This window comes from Phascolarctos cinereus, unplaced genomic scaffold (genome assembly GCF_003287225.1).
Source record: "Phascolarctos cinereus isolate Bilbo 61053 unplaced genomic scaffold, phaCin_HiC Scaffold_9;HRSCAF=440, whole genome shotgun sequence".
Taxonomy (NCBI): domain Eukaryota; kingdom Metazoa; phylum Chordata; class Mammalia; order Diprotodontia; family Phascolarctidae; genus Phascolarctos; species Phascolarctos cinereus.
This window is the reverse complement of record NW_027556402.1, coordinates 15,064,310-15,085,528: the sequence shown is the minus strand read 5'-3', so window position 1 is coordinate 15,085,528 and position 21,219 is coordinate 15,064,310. Positions and strand designations below refer to the sequence as shown.

At 39.4% G+C, this 21,219-nt stretch overlaps 1 protein-coding gene across 1 annotated transcript; it reads left to right on the top strand.

Moving 5' to 3' along the window:
* The first annotated feature begins 1,339 nt into the window (after nucleotides 1–1,339).
* Nucleotides 1,340–12,010, top strand: CSN2 (casein beta). Its single transcript, XM_020988530.1, has 8 exons — nucleotides 1,340–1,445; nucleotides 4,143–4,205; nucleotides 5,368–5,394; nucleotides 6,167–6,190; nucleotides 6,291–6,326; nucleotides 7,689–8,453; nucleotides 9,813–9,858; nucleotides 11,690–12,010. Exons 2-7 carry the CDS (start codon nucleotides 4,155–4,157, stop codon nucleotides 9,822–9,824), a joined length of 915 nt encoding a protein of 304 aa, XP_020844189.1. The 5' UTR covers nucleotides 1,340–1,445; nucleotides 4,143–4,154; the 3' UTR covers nucleotides 9,825–9,858; nucleotides 11,690–12,010.
* Nucleotides 12,011–21,219: the final 9,209 nt, after the last annotated feature.

Here is a 21,219-nt window from a genome sequence, read left to right as displayed (position 1 = left end):
GGAAGAAGGCTAGGCTTGAAGTCAAGAGACTTGAGTTCAGATCTTTCCTTTGACACTTGCAACCATGGACAAGTCACTTAACCTGGTTTGATTTTGGTCTCCATTTCTGTAAAAGGAAGATAAATCCTTACACTGCCCAACTTAATGGCTAAATACAATGGCCTTTTCTCAGTCCTCATCCTTCTTGACCTCTCTCTGGAATTTGGTATATTGATCACACCCTACTCCTATACACTCAGATCTCCCTGTGGTCTTCTGACTCTCCTATTTCTTGATTTCCTTCCACATGTCTGCCTGTTCCTTCCCAGTCTTCTTTGTTGTATCTTTATCTGTATCACATACACTAGCTGTGGGTGTCCCTCTTTTTTCTCTACACTGGTTATCTCACCTGGTCATCTCATCAGCTCTCAATGGTTCAATTCTCATCTCTATGCTAACAATTCTCAGATCTATAACTCCAACTCTAGTCTCTCTCCTGAGCTTTATTGTCACATCACCAAAGGCCTATTGGACCTTTTGAACTAAATGGCTCAAATTCAGCATGTCCAAAAGAGAAACCATTACCCTTCCAAACAAAAGCCCAAAATCCTCTATTAAGAAAGGGGTTTAGCACAGTCTTCTTCCCATTTCCCACCAACTTTAGACTTCTTCACTTGGTTGACATTGACTATATGGCCCCCACTTCTCAGGCCAGGGGTTCTCAAAGTGTAGTTCAGAGAATTCTTTGAGTCCCCAAAACCCTTTCATAGGGTCCATAAGGTCAAAACTATTTTTATAATAAGAAGAAGAAATTTGAATTTTCAGTATAGTAAATATTGATTTACAAAATGCATAAATAAAAGCTTGGTGGGTGTTCAATATTTTTAAAAGGGTAAAAGGTTCCTGATACCAAAAACCAATGAGTTTTCTCATCTGCAAAATGGAAGGATTGGATTAGATGGTCTCTGAGATCCCATCCAATTTCAAATATAAAATCCTATGCAATTTACCATAGTAGTGTTCAGAGAGGGTACCTCTCTAGGACTGTGCCTTTCAGAGAAGGGATTGACTTGAATTGGGAGAAGGCATTTCCTCATCAAGGAGTTCCCTGGATCAATGAAAAACAAGGCCTATCTCTATCCCTGTTCCTGTGTCTAAGGTAAGTAGACCCGCAGAGAAGATTGGCACAGTCCATCAACAATTCTTTCCTTCCTGTTCAGATTTAGGTTATCACATAAATCACTCCATTGTTAAAGTACTCCTTGGAAGTGCTATGGGCAAAATCTAGCCAGAAAAAAAAAATTATCATCCTAGCAACTTCTTCGAATTCATGTTCTTTATTGGTATTTTAAACCACAAAATTAGCATTTCATCAAGCATTGAGTTTAAATAGCCTTGAGACAGCACCTTCCCAGTCATCAGCACAGCTTCTCCAGACCCTTCTTCTCTCCTCTTGAGGAAAGAAGGTAACGTTTGCATGAATAATTTATTTTATTATTTTATAATTTTATTTTCTTCTTGTCTCTATCTCTTATTCCTCCGTGGGCCTTGTTAATGGGAAATATTAATAATAGTCTGTTAAAAGAGTCATTTAACAGATTCCTTTGCCTTTTTCTTTTTTTGTTGTTGTTATTCAGGCATTCAGTCACGTCTCACTCTTTGTGACCAATGGACCATAGTACACTAAAAACCCTTGTATCCGCTACTATCTCTCAAAGTCAGTCCAAATTCATGTTTATCATTTCCATGAGATTATCTATCCATCTTATCCTCTGCTGTTCCCTCTTTTTTTGCCTTCAATCTTTCTCAGCATCAGGTTGGGTCTTTTCCAATGAGTCCCATCTTTTTATTATGTAGCCAAATTATTTAAGCTTCAGCTTCAGTATTGGACCTGTCAGTGAATAGTCTGCATTAATTTTTTTTAAAGTATTGACTAGTTTGATCTCCTTGCTGTCTAAGAGACTTTAAAAAGTCTTATTAAAATTATTTTGTTTGAATATAAATCTCTTTATAAAACAAGAGAGAGAGAGAGAGAGGAAGAAAGAAGGCTTCCTGTGATCTAACATAATTGATCACCTTCAGGACTAATGCAAAGCAAAGGCAGCCAATGGATGGAGTACTGGACTTGGAGTCAGGAAGACTTGAATTTGAATCCTAGCTGATACATTGCTAGCAGTGTGACCGTAGGCAAATCACTCAACTTCTTCATGCCTCAGTTTCCTCATCTTTAAATGAAGGAGTTGGACTTAAGGACCTCTAAGGTTGCTTCCAGTTCTAATTGTGTAATTCTATGAATAATTATTTCATAAAATTGGACAGCTTAAGTCTTGAGCAATTCAGTGTCTGTACATATATTTAATCTATGGAAGAATTGTATCCACAATTTACATTGGAACAGGTCACAACAGTAGGATCAGTTTACAGCCATGTGGCATAGTGGAAAGAATACTGATTTGGGGGCCAGAAGACTTATGCTGGGATCCCAGCTTTGCTACTTAATCAGTGCGTGCTCAAGGACCAGTCACTTTGCCTTCTCTGCCCCTCAGTCACCGGATCTCCAAAACGAGAGAGATTTGACTTACCGCTCCTTAAGGCCCTTTCCAGAGATAAACACTATGATTCTCCTTATCTTATGAAGTTGCTAAGATTAAATTTGTAGAAGGAAATGTAATATGAAAGTTTTCCCAAAAATACATTAAGTAGCACTGATTTCTCATCATTTAGTTCCTTCTTGCCAGAGAGAAAGGAATTTGAGGTTCTAGGCAATCTGCAAGGGGCATATCAAAACTGCCAGCATCCTTGAAGAGACGGACCAGAGAATGCCCTTCTCTCATTCTATCCCATTTTGCTTTCACTCTGGTGGAGGCACGAGGAAAAGACCCTTTCGCAATGTCCACAAAGTGGACGGATCTCCCTGGGGAGATCCTCTCCAGGCTGACATATGGTATTTCTTACTGGATGGAGATGTCTTAGTAGTCATCCAGCTTGAGAGGCTTATGGATAAATATGAACAAAATGAAGATCTGATAGAATAACTTGTCCTGGAAGAGCTCCACATTGTGTTAAAAGAAGACATACCCCCTTAAAAAGAGCTTTCATGTTACTATAATGGTTCCCTACACTGTACATTGTATCACAATGGTACAGTAATTATAACAAGGTTTGGACTGGCTGCCTTATGATGGAGGCTCAAGTTGATTAAGATCCTGGCCTTGCATTTATTTTCAGGTAGGGAAGAGAGGAAGCTGTCTCAGGACTGGAACTAGAGGGCAGCAATTTTCCTGTATAGTGGAAGTTTTTTTATTTCTCTGAGGAACCAGGGGAGGGTGAGAGAGATCAAGAGAGAGAGAGAGAGAAAGGGGGGGGGGGCAGGCAAAAACAAAGACAGAGACAAAGAGAACTTTTTTGACTCCATTAAGTTTTCAAGGAGTTAAAACATTTAATGCTCTTTTGAGGAGATGGAGGAAGGCCCTCTGCCCCAAAGGCACCTCAGAGCAGAAGACGAGGGCTCCAGTCATTGGTGGTAGCCACTCGTTCAGGCAAGTTCCAAGAGAAAGTCTTCCTTCTCAACTTCCTCTTCCCATTACTGCCTATTAACTGACATTGCTACATATTCTAGTTGTTTCCTGAATTCAGCCTTTCTATAGTGGACTGAAGTTTTGCCTTAACCATACAGAGGCCAAGGGGTAAGTTAATATAAGTTTAAATGAAGGCAGAAAGCCAAACTCTGCTTAAATGTTGGGAATTTTCCTAATGGGGTTCCAAGAAATTGTCATCATACTTCTAACCTGTCATTTAGTATAAACTCCATAGAGCAGCAGAGGAGAGGACCATCCAATTTCCCCTCAGCTCCAAAAACAAAAAACAAAAAACACAAGCTAATTATTATAACTGGGTGTGGGTGATGACATCTTCAGAGAACCAGAGAGCAGGGAGTCAAGGGAAGGGAAGATTATTGGACAGTTAACTGGACCTTCTGCAGAGACCCTGAAAATCATTATATTTGGTGGTTACAACATCAAAAATGTCTTTGTTTCCTTTCTCTTTCTTTCTTCCTTTATTTCCTTCCTTTTATGCTCTCTGGGGAAAAGAATATAAAGTTAAGGGGGAAAACTGATGTCATAAAACCAACACAATCTCTTTTCTCATATCTCTTTGCACAGACCTCAGCAACCATGAAGCTCCTTATCCTCACCTGCCTTGTGACTCTTGCTGTTGCCAGGCCTGTAAGTACATCAGGGAGTTTAGAAAGATCTGTTCTTATCAGTGGTTAGGAAACTCCAAAATGGTTACCTAAAAAAAAAGTTGATCTTGAAACCCTCAGAAGCAATAGAATTTCCAACAACTTAGAATTTCAAGTAATCATTTCAGACAAGCAGAATTGCTATTATTCTGAACCTAGATTTAAGTGGCAAAATTTAAATTCAATGGTGCAGATGCAAAGGTGAACAGAATAGTATAGGAAATTTTGTGTCCGGTTATCAATAGAGGTCAAAAATTGGAGGAAATAAAACAAACAATAAATGATACCAGTATAAATGTCCACCTCTTTTCTGTTTTTTTTTTCATTAGGAAGCATTAATATTCTCTCCTTCCTAACTTCTCCCATTGGAAAAAAACTAAGAACCAGCCTTTTCTAACAAACATGCATAATCAAGAAAAATAAATCTCCACAATGGTCACGTCCAAAACTATGTTTCGTTCTCTATCTTCGGCTGGAACTCTTTTGCCAAAGATAAGACTCATTTCTGTCAAACTCCCTGATCATTGATCAGATCCTCACACACTGACTGTGACTGTTTACACAACCCCAGGGAACAGAGCACTGGGTACTTATCTATCAAGTCTGAACTGTATACATTGCCAAGCCAGAGCAATTCGATATAAAATGATTTCCACCCTCCACTCTCAAAAGGCCCAAATTTCTATATTTATTCAGGTTAATAACTGAATACAAAGTTATACTATTGAATAAAGTGGGATTTTTTTCCAGGAGCGACTGCAGCATTCAATCCACCCCACTGGCATTTGTCTGGCTTTACAAATGTATTTGTATATTAGAGAACTTCATGGGAGGGAGAAAGTGAGGTGGAGATTTATTAGGTTTGCCCTAAAACTGGTCGGGGAAGGTAGATGGCTCGGTGGTTAGAGTGCCAGGCCTAGAGTCAAGAAGCTTCGTCTTCTCGAGTTAAAATCTTGCCCAAGAGATTTACTAGTGGTGTGACTCTGGGCAAGTCACTTAATCCTTTATAACTCAGTTTCCTCATCTGTAAATGAGCTGAAGAAGGACATGGCACACCAGTCCAGTATCTTTGCCAAGACAACCTAAATGGGGTCACGGAGAGTTGGACATGACTAAAAACTAATTATCTTTGTCTTATTTTGCAGATGGTAGAAGAGATTTCAGAAAGTGAGGTAAGATACTTTCCTATCAAGGCAGGAGCCCTATGCTCTGTGCATCAATCAGTCAGTCAACAAGCATTTTTAAGCACCTATTACATGCTAGATTTTGTCTTTGGCACTAAGGCCACAAAGATAAAAATGAAGCATCTTCCCTTAAGAAGCTTGCTTGGGGTCAGTCAGGCACAGACTTCTGTATTCCCACTTAGAAGATGAAATGTTATTTTATGAGTTGAGATAGGCAGATGGGCTGCAATCTAAATTTTGGAGGAAATAATCACATGGATGAAACCAAGGATCCATTTGAATCTATCACTATAAGGACAGATGGACACACATGGAACGAGACTAGGGCAGAGCACTTGGATGGAAAGTGTAGGGATTGTAGAAAACTTTGGTGCAAATCTGAAGTTGAGATGGCCTAGAAATTTAGCAATTTGGTGTTGAATATGTAATATTAATACATGAAATAGAGTATCATTTAATGAATTTTTCTCTGGCTTGGTCTTGTGTCCCCAACTTTTAAATTCTTTGTGGGCAGAAACTCAACCTTTTACTTTTTTCTTTTTCCTTCATCCCACCCCATAGCACTTAGGAATCATCCAAAGAATATAGTGGAAATTTCAGAAATTGCTTCAATAATAACTCATCCACTTACTCAAATAATTGCTCCTTGCCTTGAACTCACAAATAGTTGCTTTGAATTGGTGTGGTGCATTGAGTATTTATAGTCAAGAATGCTAAAATTGTCATTTTTTCTTTCCTTTTTGTTTTCTTCTTTCCTAAGGAACATGTCACTGAAGGCCCTGAGGTAAGCCCTTTCCATTCAAATGAAAATATTGTTATATTCTATAGCATTTTAATCTTTAATGGACAGTGAAATAGTTTTGATTTTTATTTCTTTTGAACAGAAGCTCATCAAAAGGAGAGATAACATCCCAGTAAAGGTAAAAATGTTTGGCAAGGATCATTTTCACTGGGGAGTGGAAATTCTTGTCTTAAGCCTCTACTCGCATCCTTGATCCCATTCCTTCCCATCTTCTCCAGTAAATTGCCTTTATAATCATCTCTACTGTCTCTCTCTAATCTTTATCTTCTCCTTAACTAATTGTTCTTTCCATTCTGACTTCAAACATACCCAATCTCCATTCTTAAAAATGCCTTACCATTCCTTCAAACTATTGTCTTGCCCTTTGAAAATCAATATTTCCAAAACATAACTCATTATCTTTCTTTCCAAACTCTTTGGGGGGGGGGCAGCTAGGTGGTGCAGTGGATAGGGAACCGGTCCTGAAGTCAGAAGGACCTGAGTTCAAATCTGGCCTCAGACCAAACACTTGACACTTACTAGCTGTGTGAACCTGGGCAAGTCACTTAACCCCAATTGCCTTAAAAAAAACCAAACTCTTACCTCTTCCAAATTCTATTTCTGCCTCTAAGATTCATTACCTCATTTTTATTCTTCTATACCATGTATATCCAATCAGCCATCAAATCTTAGCATGTCTCTCTCTGTGACATATCTTGCATCTGACCCTTTATCTCTACTACCATAAGTACAACTTTAGTTCAGAATCTCATCGACTCCTTCCTAAACTATTGCAATGACCTTCTAATTGGTTTCATGCTCCCCTTCTGCTTATTCCAATTCATTTTCCACACGGTTTTCAAAGGTGATTTTCCTTAAGCATAGATTTAGCCATATCACTCCCCCACTCCACAGGATATGTGAAGAGAGGAAAGGTTTAGAATTTCTTTCATTAGGAAACAGAAAATAAATCAGGGAGGAATAGGATTGCCTTGCTAAAGCGAAGGACCAGTTGAAGTTGGATAATGCAGATTAATAGTGTATCCAGGCAGCCCGGTTTTTGTCTTCCTCTAGCTCTGCTCAGCAGCATGTGAGCAGATGGTAAGGAGGATGATAAGAGCAGTTAAGGGTTTGGCAAGGATGAATAGCGTAGTTATTTAAAATCTACAGTGGTAGTGTTTATGGTGCTGAGCACCAATAGAGATACAAAGCTGAATGAGAAATGGTCCCTGATCTTAAGATTTAAACTCCATAATTTTAGTTGAAGTTTCTTAGCCCTAGGCTATAGGTTCAGCCCCACGCCAGACTCTAGGACCAAGTCTATCCCTAAACAGAGGTCCTCATTCACTGGTTTATTTTCAAACAAGCCTCAGGATAGGGTTCTAGCAACTAGGTTTTTATTGTTATTCCTGTGAAAATTCCCCTATCTTATCTCCCAGTATCATCATTAATCAATTACAGTTTTATCATTGACTTACTGATGCCTTTTCTCTCTTTCTAGAATGAACATTATGTTGAAATCAACCGTTATCTTCTGCCTGAATATGAAATGATGAACCTTTATTATCAGCCTTTATATTGGTCTGAAGAAATGCGTAACCTCAAGATGACCAGCCTTCCAAAAGACAAAAGAATGGCTGTCCTTAAATCTTCTGTCCCAAATGAGGTGCTGCCTCATTTTCAGCATAGATCCCCGTCTCTTCCTAAGCCCAAAGTCCTGCCTCTCTCTCACCAACATCTCCTGCCTTACCATCCCCTCAGAATGGTGCCTCTCTCTCACAAACAGTCGACCATTCCTAAGTGGGAGATGCTGCCTATTTCTGAGAGAGAGATTCTACCTGCTCATGAGAGAGAGAGTCAATCTGTTCATGAGAGAGAAAGTCTGCCTGCTCATGACAGGGACACCCTCCTTGCTCTTCAAAGAGAGATGCCATTTGTTCCTGAGAGAGAGCTTCTAGGAGCTTTCGAGAGAGTAGTTCTACCTGAACAACAAAGAGAGATTCTTAAGGAGAGAGAGGCTCTACCTGTTCACAAGAGAGAGATTCTGCCTCTTCCTGAGAAAGAGAAGATTCTGCCTCTTTTCCAACAGATAGTTGGGCCTCTTCCCCAGAGAGAGATTGTACCTTCTCATCAGAGAGACACTATTCCCCGAAGAGAGGTTTTTCCTGTTGATCGACGGGAACGCGTGCGTGAAGTGGTGACTCTTGATCTCTACCCATTCTTTCAACCGGTGGCCAACTTTTATTATCCCAGTGAGGTGAATGAGGTAAATTCATTTATCACATGCCATTGCAACTATGGTTCAAATATGATCATAGGATTTTTTTCTACAAGAAGAAATGCTAAGAATATTAGAGATAGGAGGTAGGAATAAAAAGAGTAATGTGGTTGGAGAACATTCAGGAGGGCTGGAAGTATAACCATTAGGGAACTGGTGAACAGTGGGCAAGGACTGAGTGAAGGGGACTTGACTCTCCACCTCCAAAGTGGTTGCTGCCATCTTGTCAGTGCCTTTAAAAGAGGCATAATTGCTAATGGTAGTTAACCTTCCTTTAGACCAAAGGTTCCTAAGCCAGGAGTTCATGAATAGATTTCAGGGGATCTGTGAACTTGGATGTGGGAAAAATTGCATCTTCATTCTCAGTAACTTCCACTTGAGATGGATTATGAATATAGGCAACAAAAGATTATTCTGAGAAAAGATCTGGAGGCTTTACCAGACATCCAAATAGGCCTGTAACACAAAAAAGTCAAGAACCCCTGCTCTGGATCATCGAAATTATTTCTATAGACAGAAATTTACGGCGGCAAAAGACCACATGCTCCTCCTTCTGAGCTCTTCCCATAGTCTGGAGTCAATGAGAATAATAAAATGTATGCCTTTGTTTGGAACAAGAAGAAAAATAATCACTTACGTCATTATAAATTGAATGCAATTTAACTTAATTCAATAAGGACTTCTTAAACATTTAGAGTGGCACTATGCTGGGTCTTAGGAGGAATATAACCTTGGGGGAGAATATTATACCTATCTCCAAGTCTTGGAAGGAAGGAAATATCTGCTTATTAAGTCCCTACTGTGTGCTAGGCACTGGGCTAAGAACTTTACAAATATTATCCCATTTATCCTTATGACAACCCTGGGAAGTAGGTATATCATTATCCCCATTTTATAGATGAGGAAACTGAGGCAGACAGCAGGTAAGTGGCTTGTCCAGGGTCACACAGCTAGTAAGTATCTGAAGCTGGATTTGAACTCTGGTCTTCCTGACTCCAGATCCAGTATTCTATTCACTGCACCACCTAGCTGCTCATAATGGGTAACAGGAATCCCATCACCCTGATCTTACAATGTAGAAATCCATTAATCAACGAACATTTATTAAAAATCTACTATATGCCAGGCACTATGCTAAGTGCTAAGGATACAAAGACAGGCAAAAAATAGTCTCTGTCTTCAAAGAATTCACAGTCTAATGGGAAATAAGAAGTCATAGCAAATAATGGAAATATTTAGTTGTACATCTTGTGTTAAATGGTCATCTCTTTTCCAGTTACTTCTATTATAATGTGAAGCATCTTTTTCACTGTCTCCTCCATCTCTGCTTTGTTTTTATTTTTCCAGAAGAACGAATAGGATCATTCAGATGACTCTATCATCCTGGCACTTGGTAAGTCACTTGGGTTTGTAAATCAAACAAATCTGGCTGTTCTGTCCCCTGACAAGGCCCTGTGGCTGGAGGTCCCTGACTCACATTGAGGGGATTTTTCTTATTTCTTTCCCTTGGCTCCAGAATTGCTCATTCACAGGGGTCACAGATTTGGGGCTAAAAGAGATCTCAGACACTGGTTAGTTCAAGGCCTTCAATTTATGGAAGAGGAAACCAAGGCCCAGGGAAGCTAGATGACTTGCCCGAGGTCACTTGGGTAGTAGTTACCTGAGGCAGGACGGAAGCATGAGGAAATGGCTGGAGAGCCAGCCTCAAAGCCAGGAAGGCCTGGATTCAAATTCCATCCCTTCTCCGTACTGGGTCTGTGACTCTGAACACAGCACCAAACCTCTTGGGCAACTTTCTGAGACTGGTATAGGAGATAAGGGAACCCTTTCTGCCCCTGCACAATGTCTGCAACTTAGAGTCTTAGAGAGCTGCCTAGAATGGTAACAAGAGTCCCACAGCCAGCCTATGTCAGAGTCAGGACTGAAAACCAGCTCTTCTCCCCTACACCAGGCAGTCACTCTCTATATAAGAGTTAACTAAGGAAGAGAACACAGTAAAAGCATTCAGAAGGTCCAATGCAGAGGTAATGATATGAGTAAAGATCCAGAGTTAGGGAGATGTTGGCTATGTTCAATGGCTGGTTTCCCTGGAGAGTTTTATCCAAGGTGGGGGTAGTCTGAGATAAGGATGGAAAGGTAGCAGGAGGCCTTGAGTGACAGGCTAAGGTCTCAAACCCAAGCTCAGTGTTCTTCAATCATTCTGCCCCCTCATTGGAGATGGATCCACTGTTTCAGATTTCCATTTTCTCATAGGAAGCCCATGATAAGATGTGCTGAAAGAATGAGGCAGCCCAGAGCAAAAAGCCTGTCCAAAGGCCACTCCTTCTGAAATCCTTAGTAAGAATCACTGCTTTTTAGCCTTCCGGAAACATTTCTGCTGGCAGAGAAATTCCGTTAGGCACTTCCAGGCTGCAGCAGCAGCAGGATGACAGAAAGGAGAAACTTAAAGGGACCTCCATGGTCATCATCACCATCAGAGCCAGCACCTTACAAATACTATTTCACAATACTATTCCAATATTACAGTATTATGGTTTTACAATACTATTTCACAATAACCTTAAATGTGAAGTAGGTGCTATTATTATCCCCATTTTATAGTTGAGGAAACTGAGGCAGACAGAGGTTAAATGACCTGTCCAAGGTCCCACAGCTAGTAATAACAACAACAACTAATATTTACATAGTGTTTACTATATGCTAAGCACTTTCCAATTTATCATCTCACCTCACCACCACCCTGCCAGGGAAGTGCTGTTGTTGTCTCCATTTTATAGAGGAGAAAACAAAGGCAAACAGGATTAAGTGATTTGCCCAGAGTCACACAGCTAGTAAGTGCCTGAGGCTGAATTTGAACTCAGGTCTTCCTGACTCCAAGTCCAGCACTCCATCCGCTGTACCACCTGGCTGCATTTGTTAAGTTTCACCACAGCTTCATCAGCTGGGTAACTTTGAACAAATCACTTAACCTTTCCAAGCCTCAGTTTCTTCATCTGTGAAATGAACAATAATGCATCTCCTACCTACTTCCTCACAGGTTTAGGAGAAAAATATCTTATAAAAATTAAAATGTCATACATAAAGGAGATCTATTATTGTTGACCAACTAGTAGAATTACAGGTCCTCAATAAAATGTGCTTTTATTAAACCATAATGTGCAATAACATTTTGCTTCTAAAATAGGTTTTAAATTAACCAACATGATTTTCTTTTTCATTAACAGATCTGACTGCGACTAGAAATCCTACTTGGCATTTTCCATTTATTTTTTGGTGTTGGAATTCAGCCCTTTCCTCCTTGCATCTTCTAACATTCTCCATTTTAATTGGAATTTGAAGGATTCACTATTTACCAGTTCCCAGATTCGGAAGGGTGAATAAGCACCAGACACATTTGCTACGTTTCTCTCATAGTCACTTTGTAAGGACGGTTTCATGAACTGTATTACTTCTTAATGCCAGGATGCCTAACAATTCTGTATATGGTCATCGTCTTTTTCTCCAACTCCTACAATAAATTATCCCTGTGGGTACATTGCACTTGACCTCTCTTTATTCTCATTCTTTTGCATTGATTGGCTCCCTTGCAAAGGCCCCCATCATGAGTGCTGCCAGTCACACACAACCACAAAGGTGCAGTTTACATGTTTGTTGAAGACTGCTTTGAAATTTGATAACCATGTCACTGAGGAACCCATCAAACCACAGAATGAAACTCACTTGGGGCCTCATCATTGGTTTCCTAGCCCCAAGGCTCTCCTTACTCCAATGCATCCTCCATAATGCTGCCAAAGTGATTTTCCTTAAGCTGAGATCTGACAATATCACTCCTCTCTTCCAAAAACTTCCATGGCTCCCTATTTCTTCTAGGATCAAGTATAAAATCCTTTGTTTGACTTTCAAAGCCCTTCACAGCTTGACCCCAACCTACCTTTCCAGCCTTATTATGCAAAACTCTACCGCCAGTACTCTCTGGGCCAGCCAAACTGGCCTTCTCTCCATTCCTTACACAGAGTACTTCCTCTCCTGTTTCTAGGCCTTTGCGTCGGCTGTCTTCCATGCCAGGAAAAGGTTTTCTCTTCACCTCCTTCACAAAGAATCCCTCTTTCCCTTTAGGATTCAGCTTAAGCATCAACTTACACAGGAAACAATTCCAGATCACCCCACCTGTTAGCATCCTTGCTCTCAAACTACCATTTATAGACTTCCTTTGCATTTATTCTGTATATGCATGTACCTTCTTCCTCTGGTAGAATATCAACTTCTTGAGACTAGAGATCACTTCTTTCTTTTTTTCTGCCTTTGGATCCTGAGTTCCTTCCCACATGTATGATACATAGGTGATTAATTAGTGTTTCTGGATTAATCACCTAATGGCCATTCTTCTTAAAGATGAATGTCTCTTCAAACTGAGTTAGTCTGGTCCTCACACTGGTTATCCACCATGACCTGAGAGCTTGAAGGATTTCCACTTGGGCCATATTCTATAGCCTTATGACTGGACATACCACCAGGTACCTAATTCCACACCCTTGGAAACCAACACAATGCTGGGAAGTTTGCCTTAGGTTGTTCTTGGGAAATTAGATTAAAAGGCAATTGTCTCTCAAATTTGCAGCTTCACATTATGACTGTTCTTTTAGACTGCTCAGAATCACAGAGCATCCATCAACTGGGACTTCAGAGATCAATTGCTGTCATTGATACATGAACAAGAACACTTTCTTCAGCATCTCCAATAAATGACCATCCTTCCTGGTAGATATTCAGTGAAGTGGAATGTACTACCTTCTTAGGTAACCCATTCCACTTAAGGAAAGTGTTCATTGTTGGCCTCTTTGCAACTTCTATCCACCACTCCTAGTTCTGCCTTCTCAGGTAAACCCTCTTCCATAAGAAAGCTCCTTAGACATTCAAAGACAGCTCTTGTAGCCATCCTAATCCTGTACCACAGACCAAACATCTCCAGTTCTTCCAGCCAGTTCTCACATGGAATTATCTCAAGGTTTTATCATCCTGGTCACCTTTCCCTAAGTGCTCTCCAACTCCTCCATGTGCTTCCCAAACTTCAGCTCCCAAAAGCAAACACAGTGATCCATATGTGACCTTACCAGGGCAAAGTACACTGAGACAACCACTTCCCTAGTTCTCAATACTCTGCCTCTCTTAACATGGCCTAACATTTCATTATAGTTTGGGAAGCGAGGCTGTTCCCTTGTACTGTTGCCTCATAATAAGCTTGCAGTCCAGCAAGATCTTCACACCTTTTTCAGACACAACACTATCTTGCCATGCTCTGCCACATCTTGTAATTGGGACGTTGACTCTTTGTACCCAATTGTAAGACTTTGCTTTCATCTCTAACAAATTTTATCTTATTAGGTTTGGCCCAACTCATCCAGATGCTTTTTGGATACTGACTTTGTGCTAATTTTCTCTCCCATCTTTGTGTATAACATTCATAGGATTTGCCATAATAATACTGATGGGGTGCTTGTGCTTGGATCCCACCTCCAAGATCATATTTCTCCCTAGCCTGAAGGCACTATTCCTGACAGTTTCTCCCCAGCCCAAGGACCCTATCTCTGGCAGTGGCTTATGAGTGGGCCCAATGAGGCAAACTACTTCTCCCTGTTACAAGAACAAGCTGACCTCTATAGAATTTCCCTTGTATGAACAGGACTGTCTTGTACCAGCAGAACTATCAAGTACTGATGCCCACAGTTACTGTACACAATCCAGAGGTCAAGTTATAGATGTCAACTCCTGAAGCTCTCTTGTATCAAATGTAACAGACCAAAAATATACCCTTTAGGAACCCTCTCTTCCCCCTCCCTGTGGTTTCCAGTAGTGAAGGACATAGTGGTATGTTATCACCTAATTAGCATACTTGGCACATAATCCACTACTTTTCCTATATAAGCTTTAGCATCATTCCTGTTAGGTTGCAAGTTCTCTAAGGAGCTCTGCCCACTGTGGCAGAATTCCTTAAGGACCTCTGCCCACTGTATAGCACAACAATAAATCTTTGCCACCTTGACTTAAAGAATGCTCGAGTCTGTGAATTCATTCCAGACAACCCTGTCCTATGTTCTGGTCTTTGAGGGGTCTGTAAACCTCTCAGACCTCAACAATACAAGTAATTATAACAATAATAGTAATAAAGACTAAAATTTATAGCACTTTTATGTTTATAGTTTATGATGTGCCAGGAATTGTGTTAAGTGCTTTACAGTTATTTCCTCATTGGATCCTTACAACAGCCCTGGGAGGTAGGTGCTATTATGATCCCCATTTTATATATGAGGAAACTGAGGCACATAGAAGTTAAATGACTTGCCCAAGGCCATATAGTCTCTGAGTCTGGATTTGATTAGGTCTTCCTGACCCTAGACCTGATGTTCTATCTACAGCACAAGATCATCAACAGTGTAGATCAAGCATAGATTTTTTTGGTTATTCCATGAGAGAACTTTTTCCTAACTAACATCTAACAATAAATAATTACTCTTTGGTTCAGCCCATTCAATCAGTTCTGAAACTGCCTAACTATACCATCATTGAGACCACATTGCTCCATTTTCTCCACAATAATACAGTAAAATTAAAGCTTGTTCATGGTCTAAAAACTGTCATTCTTAGTACAACTTGACCCCTTTCCTATCACTCTGCCACAATCATGGCAGAAGTAGTCCTGTGTGGTTGGGCACAAAGGACTGAGGGCTATTTTTGCATTTTCTTTGTTACATGGCCTATGTACTAGTAATGTGTCTCTCCATGATTAGTGAGGCTGATCCCTAGAAAACAAATTTAATCTATTCCTGGGGCCACGCTCTGAGACTTCTGATATAGTGGAACCTGCCAGATCATTTACATCATGTACACCAGATGTTAAGAAGCAAGGCTCACCTCCATGCTGTACTCCATTGGAGTGGAACTTTTATAGAAAATTGCTTTGAGCAATCAGTAGCGTGGGACCCTTCATTAAATTATTTATTTATTATTAATACTAATACTAGTGAATATAATGTAATATTATGAAACTTTAAGATTTACAAAGAGCTTTGCTTATATTACATCATTTGAGCATCACAAAAACCCTATGAGACAAATGCTATTTTTCCTATTTTATAGATGAGAAAATTAAGGTTGAAAGACGGTAAGTGATTTGTCTGGTATCACATAGCTGTAAGTGACTGCTGCAGTGCATTTCAAATCAAGGTCCTGATTCCAAATCTATCCACTATGCCACAATGGTTTCTCAAATCTGTTCATTTGTTTCCTCTTTCCCATTTCCACTGCCAACAACATCTCAGTTCAGCTCTTCAGTGGATTATTGCAATAGCCTTTTACCCACCTGAGTCTCTACCTCTATCCTCTTCCAATATAACTTTACATATTACTTTCAGATTAATCACCCTGATAGACAAGTCTGCTCACATGCCTTCCTACTCAGAAATCTTTAGTCATTCTCTCCTTGATATACAATGGGAAGGGTGCTAGATTTGGTGTTCAAGGAGCTGGGTTCAAATCTCAGTCCCTCAGGAAACTCTCTAGGCCTCAATTTCTCAGTTTTAAAACAAAGGAGTCAGATTGGTGACCTCTAAGGTCCCTTCTAAGATTCCCATGATCAGTTGCAAATTGAATACATTTCAAATTTGTTAACCTGGCATTCAAGATCCTACACAATCAGATGTTAACCTGCCTTCCTATCTTTGTCCCCTAACAGTGACCTGAATGCTCCCTTCTGTCCAAATAACTAGTCCAAGATAATAGCCCCTGTGTCCACAAACATATTCTGAGCTTCTCCACTGTTATGCCATTGAAAACCATTCCCTATATAGGACTGTCATCCCTGACATTGCCACCAATTGAAATTGTACTCATCCTTCAAGGCTCTTCTCAAATAACACCTCCCTTCCATAGCTAACATTCATTCTTATTGATCATGAGAAGCAGCAGGACAGACAGGCCAGGCAGGAAAACCAAGGTTCATTTAACAAGTACTGCCCAATGTGGTTTGGGGAGTCGCTTCACTTCTCAGTGCTCTAGGCAACGTCTTAAGGCTTTGAGTCGTAAAAGAAATTGCTGACCTTCATTTGTAAAGTCAGTCATTCAACAAGCATTTAAGTACTCAATACAAGCCCACCATTGTATTAATCACTAGGGACAGGAAGAAAGGAAAAAACAGAGGGAATTTCCTCATACCAATGGATCTCTATCTATTGGAGGATCATAAAATCAGTAATATACCTAAAGTATTTGATACTCAAAGAGAAATACTTTGTTAACACCCTCATTATCTATGCAACAAAATTGATTTCAATAATATTTATGAAATGTAACAAATAATAATGGCTAAAATAGAAATGTAGACAATGAAAATTTTTACTGAACTTTACTGAACTTTGTATATGTAATCATACCAATAAAATATATTAAAAATATAAAATCATACCAATAAAATATATTAAAAAGAGATAAAATAAATGTTAAAGTGCAAAAAAAGGAAAGGTAACAAATTGATACTTCTAAATTACATTAGCGTATTTTTTAAATTACATTTATATGTTGGCCTGTCACCATTATGAATAATAACTTTATAGTTTCTGTTTTAGAATTGTAACTTCTGCAAATGTGTCAATGATTTCTTCAAAATAGATCTTTATTCATTCATATTCAATAGACAGTATATTCAATGGACAAATTTGTCTCACTCATACTTAAAGACTTTTTATTAATTTTAATTTGGAAACATTTAGTTCAAATGAAGCAATAGATACACGATGAGTTAGGAAAAAAAAAGTCTTACACATAAGAATAAGTTGGACTAAGATTCATAAAAATCCTGTTTCGTGATAAATTCCAGAAATTTCAATACTGTCCATGTCTTTCTTTCTTTGGAATTGATTCTAATGGCTTTCAAATGTCTCCATAGACAAAAAGTGTCTACTAAAGTAGAAAATTTATCATGAATTTCTATTATATTTGGTTAAAATGTCAAAAAAAAATTTCTTCTTCTGCAGAAATCAGAGAAAAGGGCTAAGTGATAATGAGTATTACCATAATGTTATCCATTGCTTTAGAACAAATAACTAGTTGTTGGTGAAAATGATTGAGGAATTCAAACATTGCCCTTTTGATTTATTCTGACAATATAAGACCAGCATCTTTCATCATTTCTCCTGGTATTCATCATTTTTCTGTGTAAATATTCATTGAATTAATTGAAGATCTATAAAAGGATTGCTTTGCTACATGAAAAGCCCATTTGAGATTAAGTAATAAAAAATTAATTTACTCCCTTTATCCTCTCTATAGCTTGTTTGTATATGATTGTTTTCATGTTATCTCCCTGATTAAACTGTAAACTCCTTGAGAACATTGACTTTTTTTTTTGCCTTTGTATCTCCATTGCTTAGCACAGTGCCTAACACATAGTAGGTGTTTAATCAGTGTTTGTTGACTGACTGACCCAGTGGAGCTCAATAAAGAAAAATTTAAAAAGCAAAAGATTAGGAGATCGATTCATTGTGAGCAATATATTTTGAGTAAATATTTAATGCCCTCAATATCATGTATTGGTAATGAAAATTCTGAAGAAATGCAAGCTAGCACATTCAAAGCACCCAATCTAGAAGCAACATAAGATTCAAATGACAAGGAGCTAAAAAGTGACAGTGAATCATATATAAGTTCTATATATAAGGAACCGAAAAGAAAGGAAATGTTAACAAAAGTAACCACAACAGGATAAGAACAATAATGGAGATGGAAGATACGCTATCAAAGACCAAGACCAAGACTTTGATGGATGATATTTTAATTTATTCTAATACCATTGCTTGGCCAATACTGTTCCAGATGATTTGAGAGTTAATCTGGTGAAGAGAGAAAGTGCACCTCTTCAGACTAAAAGATGGACCTTTCTCTGCTATTCAACAATAAGAACAAATGCTCTTAAGTTGACACTTGACAACTTCATTATGGTTTTATAAATCTCAGCCAAATGATGAATAAGTATTGAGAACTTGAATAGTTTATTCAAAACAAAAAAATGTGGGTTTTTTGCTTTAGAATTTAGGAAATGAGATGAAAACTGGAATATCTAGCTTTATAATTGGCTATAAATCCTGGTAGAAATGAAGTCCTAAAGGCCATGAGCAGGAGATAGCTGAACAATATCTTTCCTGCTGAGAAAAAATGGAGGAACTTGGCAATAGGACTCACTATTCCACAAAAATTTGTAGTGGACCTGGTCAGCTTGGCTTCATGATTTTCCCCAGTTTAATTCAGCAGCATATAAGTAGAAATGAAGGAGGGAAATGGTGAGAGTAATCCAAGGCTGAGAATTAACAGAGCAAGATCAATGATAGGATAAGTGGGTAAGTGACTTTAGAGAAGGCAGTATTATAGAATTGAACTGGTCCAGCAAAGGGTCAAGATAGAGAAGTGGGGATAGTAGAATGATTGCAGGAGATGATGGCATGGGAAGGAAGATTGAAGGACATAATGAGGTCAAAGAACAGGGTTAGGGATTGAAGGAAGAGGGAGAGGTGGAATGATGACAATTGAGATGAAAGAAGATAATGGCAAGATCAAGGATATGACTGTATGTAGCTGAGGTGGGATGGAGAAATAGATCATAGAAAATTAGTAAATTGAGGAATGGAAGGTAAGGATGCTTCAGGGAATATCAATAGAATGAGGGCAGGGCTTGGGGAGGAGAAAAAGATTCTGAGCCAGGAATTGAACTCATTGAAAAAAAGAGAGTGGAGACAGGATGGAATGGGATCAAGGATGCATGTAGAGAGGTTTGTCTTGTCAAAGAGAAGGGCCATGTCTTTAAGTGACGGGGGTAAGCGAAGACATCTGAATGATGTGAGATAAGAATGAGGGAAGGAGAGGGAGCTCTCCAAATGGCCACCATTTTTTTCAGTGAAGGCCAAGTCTTCAGCTGAGGGGGTGGAAGGGTAGTGTCAGATGTCTGAGGAGGAATGAAAAGGCTTAGAATGGTCACTGTGGTGAGTGAGAGACAGAATGATTAGGGAGATGTCAAAGGATTGCCTTGTTGCCATGAGAGCCCATTGGAAATTGTATGATATAAATTTGTTGCAGAGCTAGTCACTATGATATTGTGACTTGCTTTTATTCCATTCACCAGCAATTGAATTTAATTGAAAGTGGCATAGAGTAATTCAAAGTTGGTGCTTGATAAGACATAATCAGCAATAAAACAAGAGAACAAAAGGCATAGAAGATGATGTACTGATTCAAAAAGAGTCAAGGATCAGGAAGAAAAGAGAGATGATGTAGCTTGGGAAGAACTGAAGGGTGCAGGGATTGGAGATCGCAGTGAAGAACAGGGCTAGGTCATAAGGGAAAAGGAGTTTCCTTATCTGGGATTTCTCTGCACCAATGAAATCACAGGTTCAGGCCAGATCCTTACCCTGAAGCTTCCCTCAAAGGCAGCTAGGTGGCATAGTAAATAGAATGCTGGACTCAGAGTCAGAAATACCTCAATTTGAATCCTGCCTCAGATACTAACCTCACTATGTGACCCAGGACAAATTACTTTCATCCCTCCTCAAAATTTCCATGGCTGGCTTTGCCCCTCACCCTCTCAGATGAGATCATATTTCACAGAAGAAAATTAAGGCATTCACCTAGCGCTCTCTCTTCTCTCATCTTCCTCATTTCCCACCAATCAGATGCCTTCACCCTCTATCTCCTCCTTTACCTGTGATGCACATAAGGAGACGGCCCCTTCCCTTGTGAAGGAAAATTCCTCTGCTTGAACAAGTGATCCCTTTCTATCCCATCTTCTCCAGCAAATTGCTTCCAGCTATCATCCCCACTTTCTCAACAATCTTCAATCTCTTCTTATCTATTGGCTATTTCTCTACTGCCTACACATGCCCAAGTCTCCTCTACACTCAAAAAACACCCCCACTTGATCCCAGCATTCCAGATAGATATTGTCATATATCTCTCCCCCTTTTCATGACTAAACCCCTTGAGAAGGTTGTGTACAATCAGTGCATCAATTTCCTTCCTGCTCACTCTCTTTCCACCTCTCTACAGTCCAGCTTCCAAAATCAACATTCAGCTGAAATTGTTCTCTCCAAAGTCACCAAGGATCTCTAGATTGCCAAATCTAATGGTGTTTTTTCAATCCTCATCTAAATATAAAATCTTCTGTTTGGCCTTTAAAGATCTTTATAACCTGGCCCCTTCCTACCTTTCCAGTCTTCACACACCTTACTTCCTCTCTTATGCTCTACCATCTAATGACACTGATCCCCTTGCTTTTCCTCAAACATGGTGCTCCATCTCCCATACCTTTCATTTTCAAGGGCTTTCAGCCATGCCTGGAATTCTGTCCCCTGTCAGCTCCACCTCCTGGCTTCCTTCAAGTCTCAACTAAAATCACAACTTCTGCCAGAAGTCTTTCATGGTCTCCTTTGGTGTTAGTGTCCTCCCTCTAAGATTTTCTTCAATTTGTCCTGATTATATCTTGTTTGTACACAATTGTTTGCATGTTATTTCCTCCCATTAGATTACGAGCTCCTTGACAGCAGGGAAAGCATTCTCTCTTTGTATGCCCAGTGCTTAGCATGGTGCCTGGCATGTGTAGGCACTTAATAATGTGTGTTGACTTGACTTAGTCTCTCCAGATCTCAGTCCTAATCTATAAACTGAGTTGGATTCAATGTCTTCTAAGGACCCTTCCATCTTTAAATCAATGATCTCA